Raw genomic sequence first — 21,513 nt, forward strand, 5'->3', positions numbered from 1 at the left:
GCACATGCCTGTAATCTCAGTGGCTTGGGAAGCTGAGGCAGAAGGACCTCAAGTTCAAAGCCAATCTCAGCAAAGGTGAGGCTCTAAACAATTCTCCCTGTCTCTAAATAAAATTCAAAGTAGGGCTGGAGATATGGCTCAGAGGTCCAGTGCCCCTGAGTTCAATCCCTGGTATCCCCCAATCCCCGCCAAAAAAAAAAGAAAAAGAAAGAAAGATTATTTTAGTACCTAAAAGTTTGTGTTTCCTTCTGTTAAGACCAGTTATTTTTCCAGTCATTTTTGAGTGGTTGACCCTGCTAAAGGCCAGGGCTATTAGGGAAATCCTTTGTAATAAAGGAAATGTGCATAACCTGCATTCCTCTCTACTTGTCTTTTGCCTTTTATTCTGTACTTAGAAGAGCAATTGGAAGATTTGGAACCATGCCCCTGCCATGTGTTTCTGTCCCAGTAATAATTTAGGCCCTGGGTTTGATTCCCAGGACTGCAAACAGTCCTTTTATATAATTTTTTTATTAGTTATAGATGACACAGTATCTTTATTTTGTTTGAGAATCAAACCCAGTGCCTCACACATGCTAGGCAAGCACTCTATCACTGAAACACAATCCCAGCCCAACGAATATTTCTCTACCCATTCTGACAATTGAAATAGATAGTTAATTATCTCTAATCATCCCTTTAGTTATTTTATAAATACCATAGCCCTGACTTCCTTTCTAAAGCTATTTAAAGCACAAATTCTTATTTATTTGTTTGTTTGTTTATTCGTTCATTTATTTATTTGGTTTGGGATACTGGGGATTGAACTTTATAGATACATCCTCTACCACTGAACTAGATCGCTAGCCCTAAAGCCACCTATTTTTATCCATTTGTCTGTTGACAGATACCTAGGCTGGTTGCATAACTTGTCTGTTGTGAATTTTGCTGCCATAAATGTTTATTGATATTGATATATCACTCTAGAATGCTAATTTGAGCTCTCTTAAACACATACCAAGGAGTGGAATAGCTGGATCATAGGGTGGTTCCATTTCTAGTCCTCTGAGGAATCTCCATACTGCTTTCCAAAGTGGTTGTACTAGGTTTTTCCCACATCCTCACGAGGAATTGTTAACAGAATGGGAATTCTTTTTTTTTTTTAAATATTTTTAAATTGTAATTGGTCACAATACTTTTATTTATTTTTTTAAATACTTATTTTATTTTATGTGCTGCTGAAGAACGAACCCAGCGCTTTGTGTGAATGCTAGGCAAGCGCTCTACCACTGAGTCAGAGCTCCAGCCCCTTATTTATTTATTTTTATATAGTGCTAAGGATTGAACCAGCGCCTTGCACATGCTAGGTGAGTGCTCTACCACTGAGCCACAGCCACAGCCCCCAGAATGGGGATTCTTAAATCTTCTTTCCAAAATTATCTAAGGAAAGATTTATTTAAAAAAAATATTTTTATTAATTATTGATGGACTTTTATTTATTGATTGATATGTGGTGCTGAGAAACCCAGTGCCTTACACTTGCTAGGCAAGTACTCTACCAGTGAGTCACAACCCCAGCCCTCAGGAAAGATTTATAAAAAGAAATGCTTATCAAACCTCTCTAGTGGCATGATAAATGGAATAAACTTTGAGAATAAGAGCATTAGCAAAATAGTTCTGTACTTAGGAATGTTTTCATTTTCCTCAAATCCATTTAATGGAAATCAGAGGTATGACATCATCAATGTTATAGCAAGTTGGAATTGAGCAACTTGTTACCTACTATTCCTTCCATTTAATTGTATTAAAAATGTTTTTTTCTTTTTTTTCTCCAAATGAAGTAGAAAGCCATTGAAACCGAAAGATCTGGCTAAATCTTGATTAATTTCTATGATTTCTTCATCCTCTCTTCAAGCTTTGGTGTCATCCCAAGCACTCCTCTGGCCATCCATACACCACTGATGCCAAACCAGAGCATTGATGTTTCCTTGCCTCTCAATACCTTGGGCCCAGTCATGAAGATGGAACCTCTGAATAACCTACAGGTCAGTTTTACTTTACTTGGGTAGTATTAGATGATATCTTGCCAATTTTCATTTTTATATAAATGATTCCTTTGTAGTAGCCCATGTATCTTTGTTGTAACAAAATACTTGAGGATGGGTGTTTCATAAAGAAAACAGATTTATTCAACTAGTAGTTTTGGGGGTCCAAGAGCATGGTGCCAACACTTGCTTGCCCCTTGGCTTCATCCTGGATGAAGCCAAGGATGGCTGGTGGATGGCATCCTGGCAGGAACATGTGTGAGAGGGAGAGGTGACGATGACCGGACAAGAAGCCAAAGAGCAAAGTGGGGCCAGTCTTGCTCTTTTTATAACAACTTGCTCTCACAAGACCTGAGCAGAGTCCCATAAGGACTTCCTTAATGTCTTCCAAAGGCTGGGTACCCAGTGACCTAACCTTCTCCCACTAGGCCATCCTCCCTGCTTCAACACCAGCATAACTAAAGACCAGCCATAAACTGTTAGAGGACAATCATAGCACCCTTTCTCTTCCTTATATTAGTTGTGGAATAGAACTTGAAATAACTAAGGAAAATAATTTTACTTTATTTTTAAGAACAAAAGTTATGCCTTGACAGAATTATTTATTTATTCTTTTACTCATTAAATGTTAGGAAACCTTTTTCTTAGCTTTTTTTTTTTTGGGGGGGGGGGGGTGTACCAGGGATTGAACCCAGGGGTACTCAACCACTGAGCCACATCCCCAGCCCTGATTTATGTAAAGACAGGGTCATTGAGTTGCTTAGCACCTTGCCATTGCTGCTGATCAAGAACTGGTGAAATCTAGGGTGCCTGGAAGAAACAAATGGAAAGCAGTCCTTCAGCAACAGTTCCAAATTTTAGCATGCTTTAGGCTCCCAGCGGGGGCGGGGAATTCAACTGAAAGTGAGCTCACGATTTAACCAAAGAAGGAAGAGAGGAAAGAAAAGGGTGTCCACTGTGAAGGACAAAGAAGAAATGATCCCCTAACTCCACTTAAAAATTGAGATGATAGAACAATTTGAATGAGACTGAATATCTTTGATATGATGAAAGAAATACCAACTTTCCAATCAAGACAGGTAAGATCCCATTGTACTATCTTCTGGAAATACAATAGACAGCAACAGTAAGTTACTTACAGTTAAAACTAAACATTCTTCAGTAGTGTAAATTTCAGTGCACCAGGCCTGTTTGCCAGTTCACCAAATACCTTATTGCCACAGTAATAGCCTGCTGCTTCTTTCAGCAAAGGGAGTAATGATTTGAAGAGTAGACAGGTGAGGCACAATATAACTTGGCTCAGACCAGAAAAATAAAACAAGATTTACTGTGCAGTAGGAATTGGCTGTTACATGATGAGAATAATGTGTTAACAGGCTTTTCCAGCTCAGATCCTGAAGCAAATAACCCAAATCTGCATCTGTTCTCTTTTCTTGAAATCTAACTTTCCACTGACCTACAGAACCTCAAGCCAATAATATTTGAGGATAGTCATCAGGCATGCAAGAATGCTTTCTTTCAGAAGTAGGAAAGCAAATTTGGGTCACAGAAACCAGGGCAAATTTTCTACTCTTAAAAAGAACATAAACAAATGAATAACTTTCCTACTTGCATTTCCATTTCACCAAATCCCAAATGGAAATCCTCCTAAAATTGGATCTTAGTTCAAACCACCCCCTCAAAAGTATTGATATGGTATTAGGACTAGCAATTTACAAACATGATTTTATAAAAAACAGGTTGTAGTAGTGCATACCTATAATCCAGCTACTTGGGAGGCTGAGGGAGGATGATTGCAAGTTTAAGGCCTGCCTGGGTGACTAGGTGAGGACCTTAGTTTTTACTTTGTCTCAAAATAAAATTTAAAAAGGAAATGAGGATATGGTCTGGAGCTGGAGCTGAAGCGCAGTGACAGAACGCTGGGTTCAATCCTTAGTACCATATGCAAATAAAATAAAGGCATTCTGTCCATCTGCAACTACAAAAAAAAAATTTTTTTAAAGGAATGAGGATGTATCTCAGTGGGAAAGCACTTGCCTACCATGCACAAGCCTCTAGGTCCAGTTTTCAGTACTGCAAAAAAAAAAAAAAGAAAAGAGAGAAAAAAAGCATACTTAAAAGTTTCCATCTATAGTTAACTACAGATTCTTCACATTTTTCCCAGGGGTTCTCTTTTTTCAGGGATGTCATAATTGTAGTTCTCTCACTAATTAACATGTCCCAATGGAGAAGAAAAACAAACAATTGGAAAAAAATATTCCCTATGAGCAGTTCTATTTAACATCTTCTGGTAGAAGTTGAAACTAATGGCTAGCTTAAGGTGGATGAGTTACTTTATATTTCAGCTTTCATTCTGCCCTTGACCTGTCCCCATCTAAACAAAAAGAATCAAAATTTTACTATAAGGTTAGACCATGTAGATGCAGATAACACTAGGGAAAAAAAATCAAGCATTTAAACATATTTACATAATGTTTAGATTCAAGAGCTTATGTAGAAAAACTAATACTTTTTTAGTACTCCAGACCATGAAATTATTGCAGGCACTAGGGGATTGGGGAGAAAAGAAATTTTGAGTGAATTGTGCGTTTTTGTGATTTTTTTTGATGATTTGGTATTAGTGTATAGGACAAAATAAGCACAGTTGACAAAACTATAATAAAATACTTGTAAGAATTTTATTTAAATGTCCATCAGTAGAGTAGAGGGAAAGGGCCAGGGGAAGTAGGAGCAGAGGGAAAGTGATATAAAGGGAGATTATATTGACCAAATTATATTATTATATTGTGGACATGTATGAATATGTAACAAATTCCATCATTATATGCAACTATAATGCACTAATAAAATAAATATGGGAGAATGTCCATTATACTAAATATTGGCTTATGGTCTGAAAAACCAATTAAAAATTAAGATTAAAAAGATACCATTTCTTCTTAAAATGTAAGGCAGATTATGCTTTAGATACAGGAATTAAACAACTAGTAGAGATTCAAATTTATAAACTTTTTTTTTTTTTTTTTTTGCTTCATTCATGTTAGTTATAAAAAGTCTTGTGGGCTGTGGGCATGGTTCAGGGTACAGCACTTGCCTAATATACGTGAGGCTTCAGTTCAGTCCCCAGCGCGCGCGCGCGCGCACACACACACACACACACACACACACGAATTTAATTTATAAATATTAACAGAGAACAGAGATTAAATTTAAACTTTCCCCTATTGGGAACGTCTCTTGAGTTTATATCATATAATTATATTTCTAAAAAATAATGAATTTCCTCTGTTTAAATAAAACAAAAAACCTTAACAGATGTCCAAATGAATTTTCTCTAAATGATTTTAAATGACTTTGATTATTTCATCTGTTAGTTGCTTAGAAACATTTTCCCAGTATACTTCTTCAAACTTTAGACACAAGTGACCGCTGCTTCAAGTCAGTGTCTGCAAGGAGATGTGGAATTATGGCATGTTTTGTATTTATCCCGAGAGGAGGATGGTCATGGTCTTAGCATAGATGCTGTAGAGTTTACACAGCTGCTCTGCTTCCTTTTTCACTGGGATGTATACTTTTCTGAGAACATTGATAGCATCATTCTTTGAAGTTAATACTTGCCAGAATCATAAAAGCACAGTTTGAAGAGTTGACTAGTTCTATAGTAAGAAAAACCTAGTCTCCAACCCTTTTTTTTCAACAGGGCCCCAATTTCCTCTTCCACAGAGGCAATCCTAATTTGTTTAGATGATTCTTTTGACCTTTACCTCTTTGTCTCTTAATTACATGTTTTTTTATTAGGACTTCAGGTTTTAGGACTACATCTCCCCCTTCACTGCTATTATCTACACGCATACTTCCCGTATTCCCATTTTCCTGATATAGTAACTTGGGAAGCTGATGCAGAATGATCACAAGTTTAAGGCCAGCCTCAGCCACTTAGTAAGACCGTGTCTCAAAAAATAAAGGGCTGGGCTGGGGATGTGGCTCAAGTGGTAGCGCGCTCGCCTGGCATGGGTGCGGCCCGGGTTCGATCCTCAGCACCACATACAAAACAAGGATGTTGTGTCCGCCGATAACTAAAAAATAAATATTAAAAAAATTCTCTCTCTCTCTCTCTCTCTCTCTCTCTCTCTCTCTCTCACTCTCTCTTTAAAAAAATAAAAAATAAAAAAATAAAGGGCTGGAGATGTAGCTCAGTGGTAGTGTGCCCCTGGACTAAATCCCCAGTACCAAAAAAACCAAAACAAAACAAAAATCATCTTTGAGTCTCCTGTCTGGAACATAAAGGCTTTGTGCCTGTGTTCTGGGAACTATGTCAGGAAAGAAGGCTCTAGTCTCTTAGCATTCACTCTGCATAAATTTACTTAATCCTCAACCCCTCAGCCTTGTCTGGCATTCACTTCTGAGTGCTGTATACTTTGTCTTCTGTAAAAGAATTAATCCTCAGTTTTGAACAAGGACTCGGGTGTCTGGCAGTATAGAATTGTGGTGGGGAATCAGGACTCCTGGTGGCATCCTAATCCTCCTCCTCTTTTTTTTTTTTTTTTTTTGTGGGAGGGTATTGGTGAGGGGTTGGTTGCTGGAGATCAAACCCAGGGCCAATCTTTCTTTTAATGCCTACCCCCTGTTCAATTTCAAAGGTGGTTCCAATCCTAAGCCTTTTAAAGTTCTAAGGTATTATTGATAGTCTACCTGTTTTCTAGTACTAAGATTTTTACTTCTTGTTTTTATGAATTTATGGCTTTAACAATTTTTGTTTTCCTTTAATTATGGCAGAATTTCTTTCAGAAGAAAGGAAACTTAAACAGGGTTTTCAATGTACTGTGTTTTTTTGTTTTTCCTAAGAGCACTGATAGTACCTTCTTAATTCTTCTTTCCTTCCTTCTATACTATTTTATAAAGGAGACTTAGAAGTGAATCTGTGGATAAAGTGTAAAGTATGTGTGTGTGTGTGTGTGTGTATTCATATATATATATATATATAAATATATATTATATATATAAACATGTTTTTAAATATATTTTTATCTCTTTTTGTGTTTCAATCTCACATAAACACAGTTGAGGAAGAGGCTAAATGTTAATTAGGGAAAAGAAATAGATATAACATCTCAATTTTTTTTCTCTGAAAGTCTTCTGAAATAAGGCTCTGTCATCAGTTCTGTTTATTTAACCTTTGAATGATTAGGGCAGAAAGCTCTGAAGACACTAGCTACAAAGGATATAATCTTCCAGTCCTGTTACACATATCTTTTAAGATCTTTGTCAGCCAAAGGAATTTTTTGCTAATGTGTGACCCTGGAGGAAAATTCTATCCCTTGTGACTCCTATGTTATAGTCCCAGTCTGTGAGACAGTTGCAGATGGTGTGCCTGTCCCTGATATTTCATGTCTTGCATATGTCCATTCACACTCAGAAAGCCCACAATTGTAGCTATTGTACCAGAGAAACTAGTAAATGCTTCCAAGCGAAAGACCTTTTCAGCAGCTTCCGTCAAATTAAGCAAACCAACTTGGCATTTGCTGACTTTTCTTGACTGTTGAACAATCCAAACAAATTCAGTGTTAAAGCTTCCTTTGGTCATCCAGAGTCCACAATTGCAAACTCCAGTTGCTTTTATGGCACCATAGTGCTGCTTGTGTACACTTGAGTTCTTGAAGTGGTGACTATTCCAGGAACAATGGAGAGATTAATTACACATATAGATCTAGTGCTGCACATAATCCTATAAACCTAAAATATTCCATAAATAATATGTAGATATTGAATTCTTAATTATGAAATACTAAAACATTTTGCTACCAAAGAAAGTAGAAAGTATTTGTGGGCTGGGGTTGTGGCTCAGTGGTAGAGTGCTTATCTAGCATGCATGAGGTACAGGGTTTGATCTCCAGCACCACGTAAAATAAAAACTAAATAAACAAAAGTATTTAAAAAAAAAATAATGAAAATACTTCTTGTGACTGCTGCTGCAAGTCTGATATATTTTTCATGTCACATCAGGATTACACACATCCTTTAATTTCATCTGAGAAATTTAGTATCTTATGTACTCTGTATATTCCTTTAGTACTAGATTGCCTTTGTTGATACTTCTTATCTTTTTTTGTCAAAATAACCAAGATTTGGGCTGGAGGTATAGCTCAGTGGTAGAGCACTTGTGTAGCATGCATCAGACACTGGGTTTTATTCCCAGCACTGCCCTGCCCGCTGCAAAAGATAACCAAGATTGTATACTAAAGCAGTGTCTTATTATTTATTTATTGTCTTCCTGTTAACCACCATTCAACTCCCAGTTTCTGGGCTCTACCCCACTTCTCCCTCTCCCCTCAGTACTGGGAGGACCTTATGTATGACAGACATATACTCTGCCACTAATCTATATCCCCAGCATCTAGGTTATCTTTTAGGAATAGGCCTAATAATAGCAACTGCCCTGCTTGAATGATTACACATAAGAAGTAGACAAAAATTCTAGCTGGGCTGGGGCATGTAGTCCAGTGGTAGAGCATTGCCTATTCTGTGTAAGGGAGGCCTTTGCATTCAGTCCCCATCCCTGCAAAAAAATAAGATATATTCTGCAAGCAGAGGTGGTCTGGTGAATGAGAAATCTGTCCTCAATGGCAGGAGACAGTTGTTCTGAAACCCAGAACTCAGTTCTCAAAATGCCCAAGCTAGTTTGTCATAAAAAGGAGCCCATGACCAGGTGCGGTACACACTGTAATCCACTGTAATCCCAACTATCCAAGGTGCTGAGGCAGGGGACGATAGCTTCTTGGTAGAGTGCCCTGGTTTCAATGCTCAGTCAAAAAAAAAAAAAGAAGAAGTAGGAGTTCAGGGAAGGTCTTTGAGGTAAGATTACCCAAGAAACAGAACCCATGCTAGGATCCCGAGCAAAGGATATGAATTTTAAAAAGTAGGTCTAAAATAATAATTAAAAAATAATAATAAAAATGATTTGTGGTCTTTCATTTATAAAATCACAGCCTTTTTATCATAAGTTTAGGACTTGATAAAAAATGGAATCAGTTTGTTACGTGATTAGAAATAGCTTTAACCATATGGTCTTTATATATTAGGGGAGTTTGAATTTTTAAGGAAAAGGTATCTTTTTCTAATCTCTGTTTTCATTATGCTGGTAATATTCACTCAAATCCTTAAGGTACATTACAAATTAAAATTAAGAAAAACTCACCGAGGTTTTCCTAAGCTGAATTAAATTCCATTGTTGAGTTTTATTTATTTATTTATTTGTTTGTTTGTTTTTGGTGCTGGGGATTGAACCCAGGGCCTTGTGCATGCGAGGCAAACAGTCTGCCAACTGAGCTATATCCCCAGTCCCCTTTATATTTACTCTCTTATATTTTGCATCATGGTTTAGGAGGTAAGAAAATAATGCTCTCAAAATTTTTTATGTAAGGATTATGAAGGCTTGATAATATGAGGTCTGTACAGAAAAGTCCTCATAAAACTTTTTATGTTGTTGTTGTTGACAGACCTTTATTTTTATGTGGTGCTGAGAATCGAACCCACTGCCTTACACATGCCGGGCAAGTGCTCTTCCACTGAGCCACAGCCCCAGCCCCCTCATAAAACTTTTGAGGTCTTTGGCTGCAGTCCAGTGATACAGTACTTGCTTAGAATGCACAAGGCTCAGGGTTCAATCCCTAGTATCATAAAAAAAAAAAAAAAACCTTTAGAGGCTGATACTGTACTTCAGTGGTTGAGCGCCTGCCTCACACTTGTGAGGCACTGGCTTATCCTTAGCACCACATATAAAATAAATAAAGATACTGTGTCCATCTATAATTAAAATATATATATATATTTAAAAAAACTTTTGAAAAGCTTTAATCCATGTGAGCATGTACGTATGAAGAATACAAAATCTTATCGTTGGAAAGAATGACCTCTAATATTGTCTGTTTCAAACAGTATCTATTGCTAATAGAATTTACCCTACATTTAAGTTGATTGGCAAGTTGGCATCTACATGAATACTATCCTAAAATGGACCATTCTATCTTTGTTAAACCCTATTAAGAAGTTGTTCACTTGAGCTAAAATATGTCTTCCTTTAGATTCTATCTGTAGTAGATCTTAGTTTTACATTTTAGGATTTTATAGATCTTGGTGTACATTTTAGGGTTTTATAGAACAAATTTCCATCTGAATTGAGGACCTAAAATTTAGGTAGGATTATGTGATGCTAAGGATCGAACCCAGTGCCACAACCCCAGCGCAATCAAATGGGATTATAATGAAAATGTTCTCAGTCTGAATTTATTTTTCCTTTTATTCCACTTCAGGAAAGCCCAAGTTTAAGAAAAGGCATTTTTGTAGATGTCAGTCTGATTTTAAAAAGAAAAACCAGCCAGGCATGCCTATAATCCCAGCAGCTCGGGAGACTGAGACAGGAGGATTGCAAGTTCAAAGCCATCCTCAGCAACAGTGAGGCATTAAGCAACTCAGTGAGACCCTGTCTCTAAATAAAATACAAAATAGGGCTGGGGATGTGGTTCAGTGGTCGAGTGTCCCTGAGTTCAATCCCTGGTACCAAAAAAACAAAAACAGAAGCAGGGATGCTGGCAAATATAGTTATAATCAGTTATGGTTTGGAGACTAAAGAAAATATTACTTAATAATTTTGGAATTAAATGATTAAGTAATATTTTCTTATCTCATTGCTCAGTTCTTTGCTTTAAGAAAACAATTTTTTTTTTCAGATAGTACTCAGAAGGTAATGTTTTTGCCTTTAAAAAAATAATAATGTTTGGGTTGGGGCTATAGCTCAGTGGCAGGAGCACTTGCCTAGCATGTGTGAGGCACTGGTTTCGATCTTCAGCGCCATATAAAAATAAACAAATAAAGGCATTCTGTCCATCTACAACTACAAAAAAAAAAATTTCTTATATAACGTTTTGTGTAAAAAGTAAAAGGTAATGGCCTAACATTTTCCAACTACAGATTTTCTTTGCTTTCTCCAAGAAAGTTTACTTTGATAGAAACAGGTGTGATTATAAATTAAGAGGCAAGGAGTAAAAGTTGAGACCCCCTAAAATGAAATTTACTTTGGGAATGAGTTGGCGCCTAGCTGACTGTCCATAAACTAGAGATTGTATTAGGACTTGATGTGTGTGAATTTAGCCCTACCTTCTGTAGTTCAGAGGTTATGACTACCAGTGGGTTGCTTCTAAAGCTATATTTGAGAATCTAGTGCCAGCTGCTGGAAGAGTTACATAACTTGATTTCAGTAGTTCTAACCCTGCTGTGCTTTGGACTTCTCCCAGTGGACAGCCCTGGAGTTTATCATTCTAATTTACTCCAGCCCAAATCAGAATTTTGACAAATTTAGTCCATAAAGCATATCTTAAATCATTGCTTATCCATGCCATTTAAAAATATTAATCTTCTCTTTGGTATTCTCTAATTTAATCTACATACATTCTAGTTCATAGTCTGCATTACTTGAAAGTTTTTGAGACTGAAATTAAGTAAATCTCATGGCAGAGTAAGGACTACAGGAGGAGTCATAGAATTTCAATTTCAATATCCTTTGGGTTTTGTTCATCTCTGAAAATAAGGCCTGCTGGTTGGACACTATGGTGCATGCCTATGTTCCCAGAGGCTGAGGCAGGAGGTTCAAAAGTTTGAGGCCAGTCTCAGCAACCTAGCAAGGACACCTGCAATCTTAGTGAGACTCTTTCTCAAAATAAAAAATGAAAAGGTCTAGGGATTAGCTCAATATTAAAGCACCTCTGGATTCAATCCCAATTTAAAAAAGAAAAAAAAAAAAAAGCTCTACTAAAAGAAATTGGAATTTTTTTTTCCCTTTTTTTTGCGGGGGGGTGTCAGGGGTGCTTAACCATATCCCCAGCTCCCCCACCTTTTTTTTTTTTTTTGGTCGGGGAGAATGCTGGGGATTAAAACCCAGGGCCTTGTGCATGCAAAGCAAGCACTCTACCAACTGAGCTATATCCCTAGCCCCCAATTGCATTGCTGAGGCTGGCTTTAAAATCAAGTTCTTCCTGCCTCAGCCTCCAGAGCCACTGGGATTATAGGTAGCAAAGGGATTAGAGGATTACACCAGGCCTGGCAAAGAGATTGGATCTTAACCTTAAGATCTCGTTATGTTTTTGTTTTTTAAAGTCATTTTTGTTCCTTGTGTCTTTAAAGCCCAATAATTATGTGCTGCCAGAGGATTTAAGAGTTGTAGAGATCATCTGGAGGCCTGTTCAAGGCTTTCCTTTCTGGTTCTGAAGGCTTTAAAAATGGAAACTTGAAATGCTGATGTGCATGTGGTTGCCCCATAGGGACTGTCATCCGAGGGACACAGAACCACTGCTTCCATCAGAAGAGGAACCTGTCAGTTTTTTCCTATAGAGGGTTTCACTGTCCATATACTCTTTTTTTTTTTTTTTTTAAAGAGAGAGAGAGAGAATTTTTAATATTTATTTTTTAGTTTTTGGCAGACACATCTTTGTTTTGTACGTGGTGCTGAGGATCGAACTCAGGCCACACGCATGCCAGGCAAGCGCGCTACCGTTTGAGCCACATCCCCAGCCCTCACTGTCCATATACTCTTAATAGCAAACAACGCCCTAATATGTCCTGAGAACAGGTCTGGCTTTTAGTTGAAATGAACAGCAGATTGATACTATTTGAGGGCTGCTCAGCTATCATGCAATCCACCTGATCTAATGGGTGAAGTAAGAAAAAACATAGAGAATTCTTGTTTGAATTTTAGCATTGGAATTGAATCAAAGATACTATTCAGGTTAAACTTAATTAGCATCAGAAGGAAAATAAATTGACATTTTCTTTGGAGGGTTTCATGACTATTTCTGCTATATTTTTAAACTGTACTTAGATATAGTCTCTCTACGTCTATTAGGCTCCAGTAGCTAGTAGAAAGGGCCACTTCTGCTTGAATCTCAGCTGACATATATCCCATAGTTGGACTCAGTGCCATTAAAAACCTGTCACTCAGAACCATTCCCCTAGAATCTGTTGACTAGGCTGTGTGGTGCTTAAAAAAAACCACATCTGAATCATCATTCCTCAGAGAACTGGGGATGGTTGGCGTCACTGCCTGGTCCTAACTTGGACCAGCCTGCAAATAATCTTTCCAGAAGCTAAATGGAGAGGAGGAATAAAAGAAAAAAATATTCTTCAGAGACTTGGAAAGGTCACAACTGACGTCATGGAAGAGTAGATTATAGGATCTCAAGAAGAGCCATGTTTTGCTGGACTAGGTTTTTCTTGTGTTGGTGCCTCCTTTGGTTACCTGCAGTGAGAGGTGTGCTTAGAGGTCTTATTTGCCAAAGTTGAGACTGAGTTCGTCTCATACCTTGTTCTAATACTTTGAGTATATGAAACAAGGTTAGAATGTTAATTTAGCCTGCTCATCTCCAGCTGTGCCCCCGTGAAAAGGCTGCAGCTCCTGCAGCATGCTTCCTCTACTATGGAAAGAAACTAATTGCTGGGTACAGGCTAAAGCTGACAGGCTGTTCTTTACTCAGCAGCAACTGAAAGTAACTTAAAAAACATTATTATTATTAAGCATTTATAGCCACTTTTCGTCTCAAAATGCTTTCTAATCATTTCTATTTGCTCTTCCTATTAATGTCCCTGAGAAGCAAGTTAATATTGTTATGGTTACATGTTGCACGTGACATACTAGAGGAACAGAGGATTAAGTGATCATCTTTTTGGTATCATCTATGGTCTGCTTTGGGTACCCTCAAAGTGGAAGCTGAGGTGTACATTTCTGTTCTTTGGCTCTTTGAACCTGTTTCTTCACTTCTTTTAATTTGGTTTGTGAGTATTGTGACTTTTATGCTTTTTAGCAGCTTACAGTAACAGATGTGTTTTACATGTTGTGCATACACACACAAAGACAAAACCAAAACAGGAAATATTACTTACTGCTCAAGAAAGGCACAATATTTTCTGTTCTATATATTTCTTTATGCCAATTTCAATCCATTCAGTTTTAAGAACCATTGGTTGGTCATGCCCCACCATGGTAGGGACACTTGAAGCTAAAGAGTACACAAAGGCACATTTTAATGGAGCATTAGTTTTATTCAGAGGTAAAGCGAGAAACACATTTTGAAACCATACATAGAGGGCTGGGGTTCTGGCTCAGTGATAGAGCACTTGCCTAGCATGTGTGAGGCACTGGATTTGATCCTTAGCACCACATAAAAGTAAATAAATAAAATAAAGATATTGTGTCCATCTACCGCTAAAAAAAAATTGAAAAAAAAAAAAAAACAAACATGGATGCATGATAGAATTTACTTCATGGAACTTCAAAAAACCTTTGTTTTTATGATGGGTTACTTTATGCTAAGCATCTACAATCCTGTCACACACACACACTCACACACTCACTTCCTTCCAATGTGTCCATACTTTGCTCTTCTGTTAAGGGAAGGGAAGCACACTTAAAAAAAAAAATGAAACCTTTTTTGGAACCTTTAAACTATGTTCACATCTTGTCCAAAAGCCAAAGGAGATAAAAAAAAAAAAAAAACTTGTATGATCATATTCAGTATTTACTCTCTGACAATCACTATTCTAGAAACCAATAATCCTGTGGTAAACAAAAGTCCCTTCCTTTTTAGAATTTGTGCTTGGTTGGAAATGGTATGTTGCATCGAGACAACCATAAACAAACAAACAAAAAAGTATGTTGCATGGTAGTGAGGACAATGGAGGGGGCTGAGAATTGAGGTATGAACTCCTAGGGTTGGAGATTGAATGATGCAATTTTATAAATACATGGATCATGGAAGAACATTAATGCAAAGACCTAAAGGAGGCAGGGAGAAAGCCATGTAGATTTCTGGAGGAAAAACATTCCAGATAGAAAAAAGAGCAAATGCAAAAAGTAGTAGCATGCCTGGTGTATGCAAGGAAGAGCAGCAGACTGCTGTGACTGAGTGGAGCTAATGAGGGAGGGTCGAAAACATGACATCAGAGGTAATGGCCAGATTATAGGCAGTTGTTTACTGTGATTTTATTTTGAATGAGATGGGAAGTCACTGGAGATTTGAACCAAGGAGTATTTATGAGCTGACCTACATTTTAAGTTCACTGGGTGCTATGTGGAGAACAGCCTGGGGAAGCCAGGGTTTGCGAAGTAGGAGTTGCAGGGGATGGGTAGAGACAAATGCAGAGGTAGGGAGACATTGAAAAGCTTTGTAGTATTCTATTTACTGAGTTTGGAAAGATAGCAGGAGGTTCTACTTGGGGTTGGAGAGGAGAGATCAAGAGTTTGGTTTTGGACATATTCCTTTTGGGATCTCTCTAAGTTATCAAAGTGAATATATTAAGTAGGCAGTTGGATGTATATGTGATCATTAATTTCCCATAAGCAAACTAGGAATTATGTTAAAGCTCACAGAAGTAGTTCTCCAGAGTGCCTGGATTATATCTTCTATTCTGAACCCGTTGGGATAGTGAATTGTAGAATAAGAAAACAGCTCCATTAATTTCTTTTCCACTCTTTTCTCTCTGCCCCCCTCCCTCCCCTTTCCTCATCCCTTCCTGTCTATCTCTCTCACTCTCTCACCCTCCCCCTCTTCCTCTTTAAGGCTGATTCAGTTCTATTAAAGAGTAGTTGACATCAGGATTGGAACTGAACTGGCTTCGTACTGTGTTTTTCTGTTGGTTTTTTTTTTTTTTTTTTTTTTTTTGCCTAAATACCCAAATAATGATTGGAATATCCTTGGAGAATCTAGCATTCCTTGGTTTATGATCCACTACCAATGTTCTTCTTTCTTAATGTGCAGATATTATTGTAGCTCAGTCATTCAAAACCAAAAGAATCTCCACATTATCCCATCCCCTCTATCTCTGCCTCACTGAAAATCCATGTGTGTGCCTAATGAGCAGTGTTACTGGTGAGATTTTGTTGTGCATACCAAAGAGGCAGAGGAAGAGTTGAGAGACCAGAGTTTCATTCCATTTGCTTTCTTTCCCTTAATTTCATGCAGCAAATGTTTCTTGCACTAGGCAGTATGTTAGTGAAAATGAGAACCAGCTCCTGCACTCACAGAGCTCTTTGTAATATGAGTGAGCCTGATGAAAATAATTACTTTATGCCATAATAGAAGTATATGTGCTAGGTACTGTGGGGAAGCTTTAGAGCTTTCTGAGAAATTTCAAAACTGAACTGATTCTTAAGGTTAAATCGATATTCTTCAGACAGTTGAACCTTAAGGAGAATAATATATTAAAAACAGAACAACATGTAAAAGGGCACAGAGCTGTGAGTTTCAGTATTGGGGGAACAAGAAGTAATTTTGATATTGTTGAAGTGAAGGCATAGACTGGAGAAGCAGGCAGGGGTCAGATTCAGAAGAGTTCATATATTCTTGGAATGAATAGCATCCTAGGCAAGGGTAAAAAGTTTGAAAGCTGCAGAATACAGATTTGGAAAGTTAAAGTAAAAGAGTTGAAATGCTTCCACAATGAGAGACCTATGCAGGAGATCCTAAAAGATGATATTTTATCAAGACACAGTAGCAAAAAAAATCATTAAGCTAACAATTCTCCAGTAAGCTTTTAAAAAATTTTTCTAGCTGGGCATGGTGGCACATGTCTGTGATCCCAATGGTTCAAGAGGCTGAGGAGAAGGACCAAGAGTTCAAAGCCAGCCTCAGCAAAAGCAAGGCACTAAGCAACTCAGTAAGATCCTGTCTCTAAACAAAATACAAAATAGGTCTGGGATGTGGCTCAGTCATCAAGTACCCCTAAGTTCAATCCCGAGTACCCCCAAAAAAAAATCTTTTCTAATCTTTTTCTAACATAATGGTTGTACTACATTTCAGCATAAGAATTCAGGTAAGTTTAATATGGTTATCCTTAATTATGAAAAATTCTCAGTAAAACAGGAGATAGTGAAAAGCGTAAGTTTTTCTTTATCAAATACTTGTTATAGTACTGGGAGGCAGGCATGTTCTGTATGCTGTGCAAATATTAGCTAATTATACTCATTACAACTCCATGAATTCTAAACCATTGTGATCTCCCTTTTATAGACAGAAAACTATATGAGTACTACTTTCCCAGGGTCAAACAGCTGCAGGTGTCAGAGTCAGAATTTGAAATCAGCTGTTTTGACTCCCAAGACTATGCTCTGAACATCTTTGTGTGCTGCCTCTCATAGGGTGTCCCCACTTCTCCAAGAATTACTCTAGAGCAGAAGTCCTGGAATAGTCTTCAGGGTGTGTTGAAACTCCTGCAATTGCATGTCAAAGTGTTGCTTGTGCATTTTTCAGCAAGAGTGTTCCTGGCTTTCATCCATTTGTCAGAAGAGTCCCAAAGGGCCAGGCACAATAATCCCAGCTTCTCAGGAGGGTGAGACAGGAGGATTGCAAGTTAGAGGCCAGCTTGGGCAATTCAGAAAAACCCATCTTAAAATATAAAAAGGTTTGGAGATGTAGTTCAGTAGTAAAACACTACTGGTTCAATCCCCATTACCAGGGAGGGAAAAAAAATTAGTAAACATTGCAATGGATGGCACAATGTGAGATATTACTGCTTTATATTCAAAGATGATAGTAATGATAGTCACATTTCTCATGAGACCTAAATGTGACCCACGTTAATTTCCCTAGTCTTCTCTTCTAGATGTCCTTTGCAGAGCCTAACACTGTTTCAGAATCTTCTTGGTGCCCTTATTTGAAACAAGAGTTCTCTTTCTAATTCTGCTGAGTACCAGATGAATTAGAAAATACCTTAGTCCCAGAAGCCCACAACTGGCATCAGTCCTTGAAAGCAGTGCTCTGGTGCATCTTAAAGTCTGAAGTCCCTCTTTCTTAACGTTTGTTACTCTGCTTAAATCTACTAGGTTTGATCTTTTTGAGAATTCTATAAACTTAGCATTGTATGTGATGTAGTTTAGAAACTCCTAAGGTTGGTAAATGAAAGATTAAAAGCAAAAATTACAAGGGAAGTAATTTGAGGGATTCTTGTGGGAGAGAGATGAGAAAGATTGTCAAGGAGTTATAACCAGACAGTTATGGAGGAGGAAGCAAAAGTACAGTTTAAGTCAGGAAGATGAATGATAAAGAATGTAAAAGGACTGCAAGTACTTCAGAAAGAAGATATTTTGGATCTTATTGCAAAATTTTAATGAAGAGACACATGGTTGAAGTGTAGGTATTTGTCCTAAAAGCGGGAAGGGACAATAGTGGTACCAGACAAGCACTTCTTTCCTTTTTTTTTTTTTTTAAAAAAGAGCAAAATGAAAGATAAATAGACATGGCTACTGATCACAGAATTTGCCCCAGAGAAATTCTTTCCTACAGTGCAAAGAGCATTGGTAGGAAAGTCACTATGACAGTAACCAGTGGGAGGTGATGCTTTGGAGCAGTTTTCCTCTCTCTCCTTACCGTATATGGGTCTTGTGCTGCAGTGGAATCTGCCTGTTTCTGAATGTGTACACCCATTAGTCTTGCCCCTAATAGATGTGCCTAACTGTAGCTTTTCTAAAAACAGCATGCTCTGAATTGAGCAGACCCTGGTAAAATCACAGCCCATAAGATTGTATTGTGAGTGGAAAGCTTATTTCTTTGCTTACGAAAAGGCTGAAAACTTCTTAAAATCATCAGGTTTACCAATGTTTGACCCAACAAGCATTTTTCAACAAAAGACCTAGGAAACAAGAAATAACTTTAAAACACATATCTAAACAAAGATGAGGCAATATGGTGCTAGTTGCTGTAGAGAGAAAAAAAAAAGATCGAGGTTTAGAGTCAGACAAATATAAGTCTGAATTCTGATTTTTCTGTATAGTAGCTGTATGATCCTAGATGTGACTTGGTCTTTCTGAACCTGGGTATCCTCATCTGTAAAATGAGAGATGAATGATACTTACTTTGTTAGGCTTCAAAAGGGATAGTTAGAAAAAGGATTAGATATTAATATCATTAGTAAGTAAACTTAGTAGGTGCTAACAGCTATTATTAACAATCATAGAAACAATTAACTGAAGAAAAAAATTTTTAGTGGTACTGGGGATTGAACCAGGGGCACTCTACCATTGACTTACATCTCAGCACACCCCACCCTGCTTTTTTTTTTTAGGAAGGATCTTACTAAGTTGCCCAGGCCTCTAACTTGGAATCCTCCTGTCTCAGCCTCTCAAATCACTTATTAAAGGAATGTGCCACTGCACCCAGCAAAAGAAATAATTATGGAAACAACAACCAAAAAAATAGATAAATAGATTATTATTTAAAATAGATTATTATATAAAATAGCTAAATAGATTATTATTCTAGGTATAGAAGTTGTGCCGTGAAGATGGCCCTTGTGGAGAAAAGTAGAGTTGCAGGTGGTCAGAGTTCTATGACAGTGGTGTAATAAAGGATGTGTTTTGCAGTGTATAGGTTAGTGTGTCATGATTTGAGGATACCTTCACTGACCAAAAGAGGAATGAAGTAAGCAAATAGATTTTTAGACACACAACTTTTTTTCCCCTCTTACCTGGCCCCCTCTGATGTCCTCATTTTCCCTTGTTGGTTTCCTGGCAGGTGGCTGTTAAAAACAATATTGATGTCTTTTACTTCAGCTGCCTCATCCCACTCAATGTGCTTTTTGTAGAAGATGGCAAAATGGGTAAGTACATCCTCCTGTCCTTCTGCTAAATATACCTTTGCCCTTCCTCTGAATGTCAAGAGAACATAGCCCTGGAAATACATGTTATTTTGTGGTTAAAAAAAAAAAAGTAGGGTAAGGATATCTTAAAACCCTAATAATTGTTCCTTATTTATTTGCCTGAGTCACTTTGTTATTGTGTTGCCATTGGTCTCTAAATCACAGCACATAGTATCTGAATGTTCCAATCAGAGGAGTACACCAAGATTCAGTGTAAGAGGTTTGGGGAAAAGGTAGACGTGGACTTGATCTTAACTGTACCATTTATTGGCTGTGTGACCATGGGCTAACTGATTAGCTTTTTCTGTTTTAGTTTTCATGTTTGCAAAATGAAAATTGTTTTTATAATGACTTAATGAGGTAATATGTATGAATGTTATACTTTGTACTAAGTTCTTACCTCCTCAAGATAAATAAATCAGTAATTTGTAATAAATCATTAGTACTCCCTATGTGGCTGTTGACATTTCTCTCTTCCCTTGTTTAAGAAACCACTACCTGATAAAAACTAGCCTTTCAGCCAGGTGCAATGGCACACACTTAATCTCAGCAACTTGGGAGGATGAGGCAGGAGAATCACGAGTTTGAGGTCAGCCATGCCGATTTAGACCCTGTTTCAAAATAAAAAGGGCTGGGGGTGTAGCTCATTGGTAGAGCACTTATGCATGAGGTCCTGGGTTGGATCCTCTATACCACCATTCCCCGCCCCCCAAAAAAAAGCAAACTAGTCTATATTAGTAGCTATTAAGTTATATTGGTGCTTAATTGACTTGATCTTTACAGTGGCTCTTAGGGGATAGTTGGACAGATGTAATTATAAATGAAGAAATTCAGGCTCAGAAAGGTCACAGGACTTACCCAAAGTCACCCAAACAGGAAAACAAGGGAACCAAAACTGACTTCTAAATGAAAAACTCTTTCCCAGTGTATCTTCATGCTTTTGAATGAGGGGTTGATTGATCTAGGGTTTATAATACCAGTGTAATAGATAAAAATTGGCTCCAGTTCCAGCCTGCTGCTGGCTGTATTGCAAGAGCTAGTATTCCAAAAGGGAAATGTGCAAGGCACCAAAAATGAGAATACTGACAATACATCTACCCTTTCCCCCTGCTTCCCAATACAGAACGCCAGGTCTTCCTTGCAACATGGAAGGATATTCCCAATGAAAATGAACTTCAGTTTCAGATTAAGGAATGCCATTTAAATGCTGGTGAGTAATAGTTAAGTTTCATTTTCATCTTAGTAAGCCAATTAGATATTTTAAGGTTTTATCTTTGCTTTATATTCCTCTTTCTTTCCACATCTCTAACATGTTTCCAGTGGGTAAGTGTTAGACACATTACTTTGCAAAGCTCTCTTTACAAACTTGGGATATTTCGATATAAGGCACTAGATTACAAGCTAATAGATTTAGGAAACAGACTAGAAAGAATCCATCTACACAGTTCTTCAGTAGTTGAAGACAAGTGATTCATATTACTTAAACATCTGATTAACTCGGTTAATCAGATGACTTAAGTAATCATATTATTTAAACATTAAAGTGTCCTTTGAGGATATGCACTTTCCAAATAATTAAAAGGACCATTTCATCTTTTCTGCCAAAACCTTTTGATATTGAAGGAAAGGTAGCTATCTTTCTGAGAATCCTGTATTTAGAATCTCTTTAATTTATAATTAAAGAATGCATTGTGGTTGATTAAAGCCTGGATGGTAACCTTTTTCTTTACTGCCTTGTATCAGCTTTTATATGATGATTTTGTCCTCTTTCATTCACCATTAAAAATCCCCAGACTCTTTGGTAGTTAATTTT

At 37.5% G+C, this 21,513-nt stretch overlaps 1 protein-coding gene across 4 annotated transcripts in view; it reads left to right on the forward strand.

Annotated features, from left to right (window-relative positions):
* Ap2b1 (adaptor related protein complex 2 subunit beta 1) overlaps nt 1-21,513 on the forward strand; it is a 113,901-nt gene that overhangs the window by 80,984 nt on the left and 11,404 nt on the right. For all 4 annotated transcript variants that reach the window (XM_071603566.1, XM_027923815.2, XM_027923818.2 and 1 more), the window contains 3 exons: nt 1,895-2,024; nt 19,577-19,661; nt 20,824-20,910. In XM_071603566.1, the coding sequence (XP_071459667.1) occupies nt 1,895-2,024; nt 19,577-19,661; nt 20,824-20,910 (302 nt within the window). The remainder of the gene's footprint in view (nt 1-1,894; nt 2,025-19,576; nt 19,662-20,823; nt 20,911-21,513) is intronic.

Source organism: Marmota flaviventris, chromosome 17 (assembly GCF_047511675.1).
Source record: "Marmota flaviventris isolate mMarFla1 chromosome 17, mMarFla1.hap1, whole genome shotgun sequence".
In the NCBI taxonomy this organism is placed as follows: domain Eukaryota; kingdom Metazoa; phylum Chordata; class Mammalia; order Rodentia; family Sciuridae; genus Marmota; species Marmota flaviventris.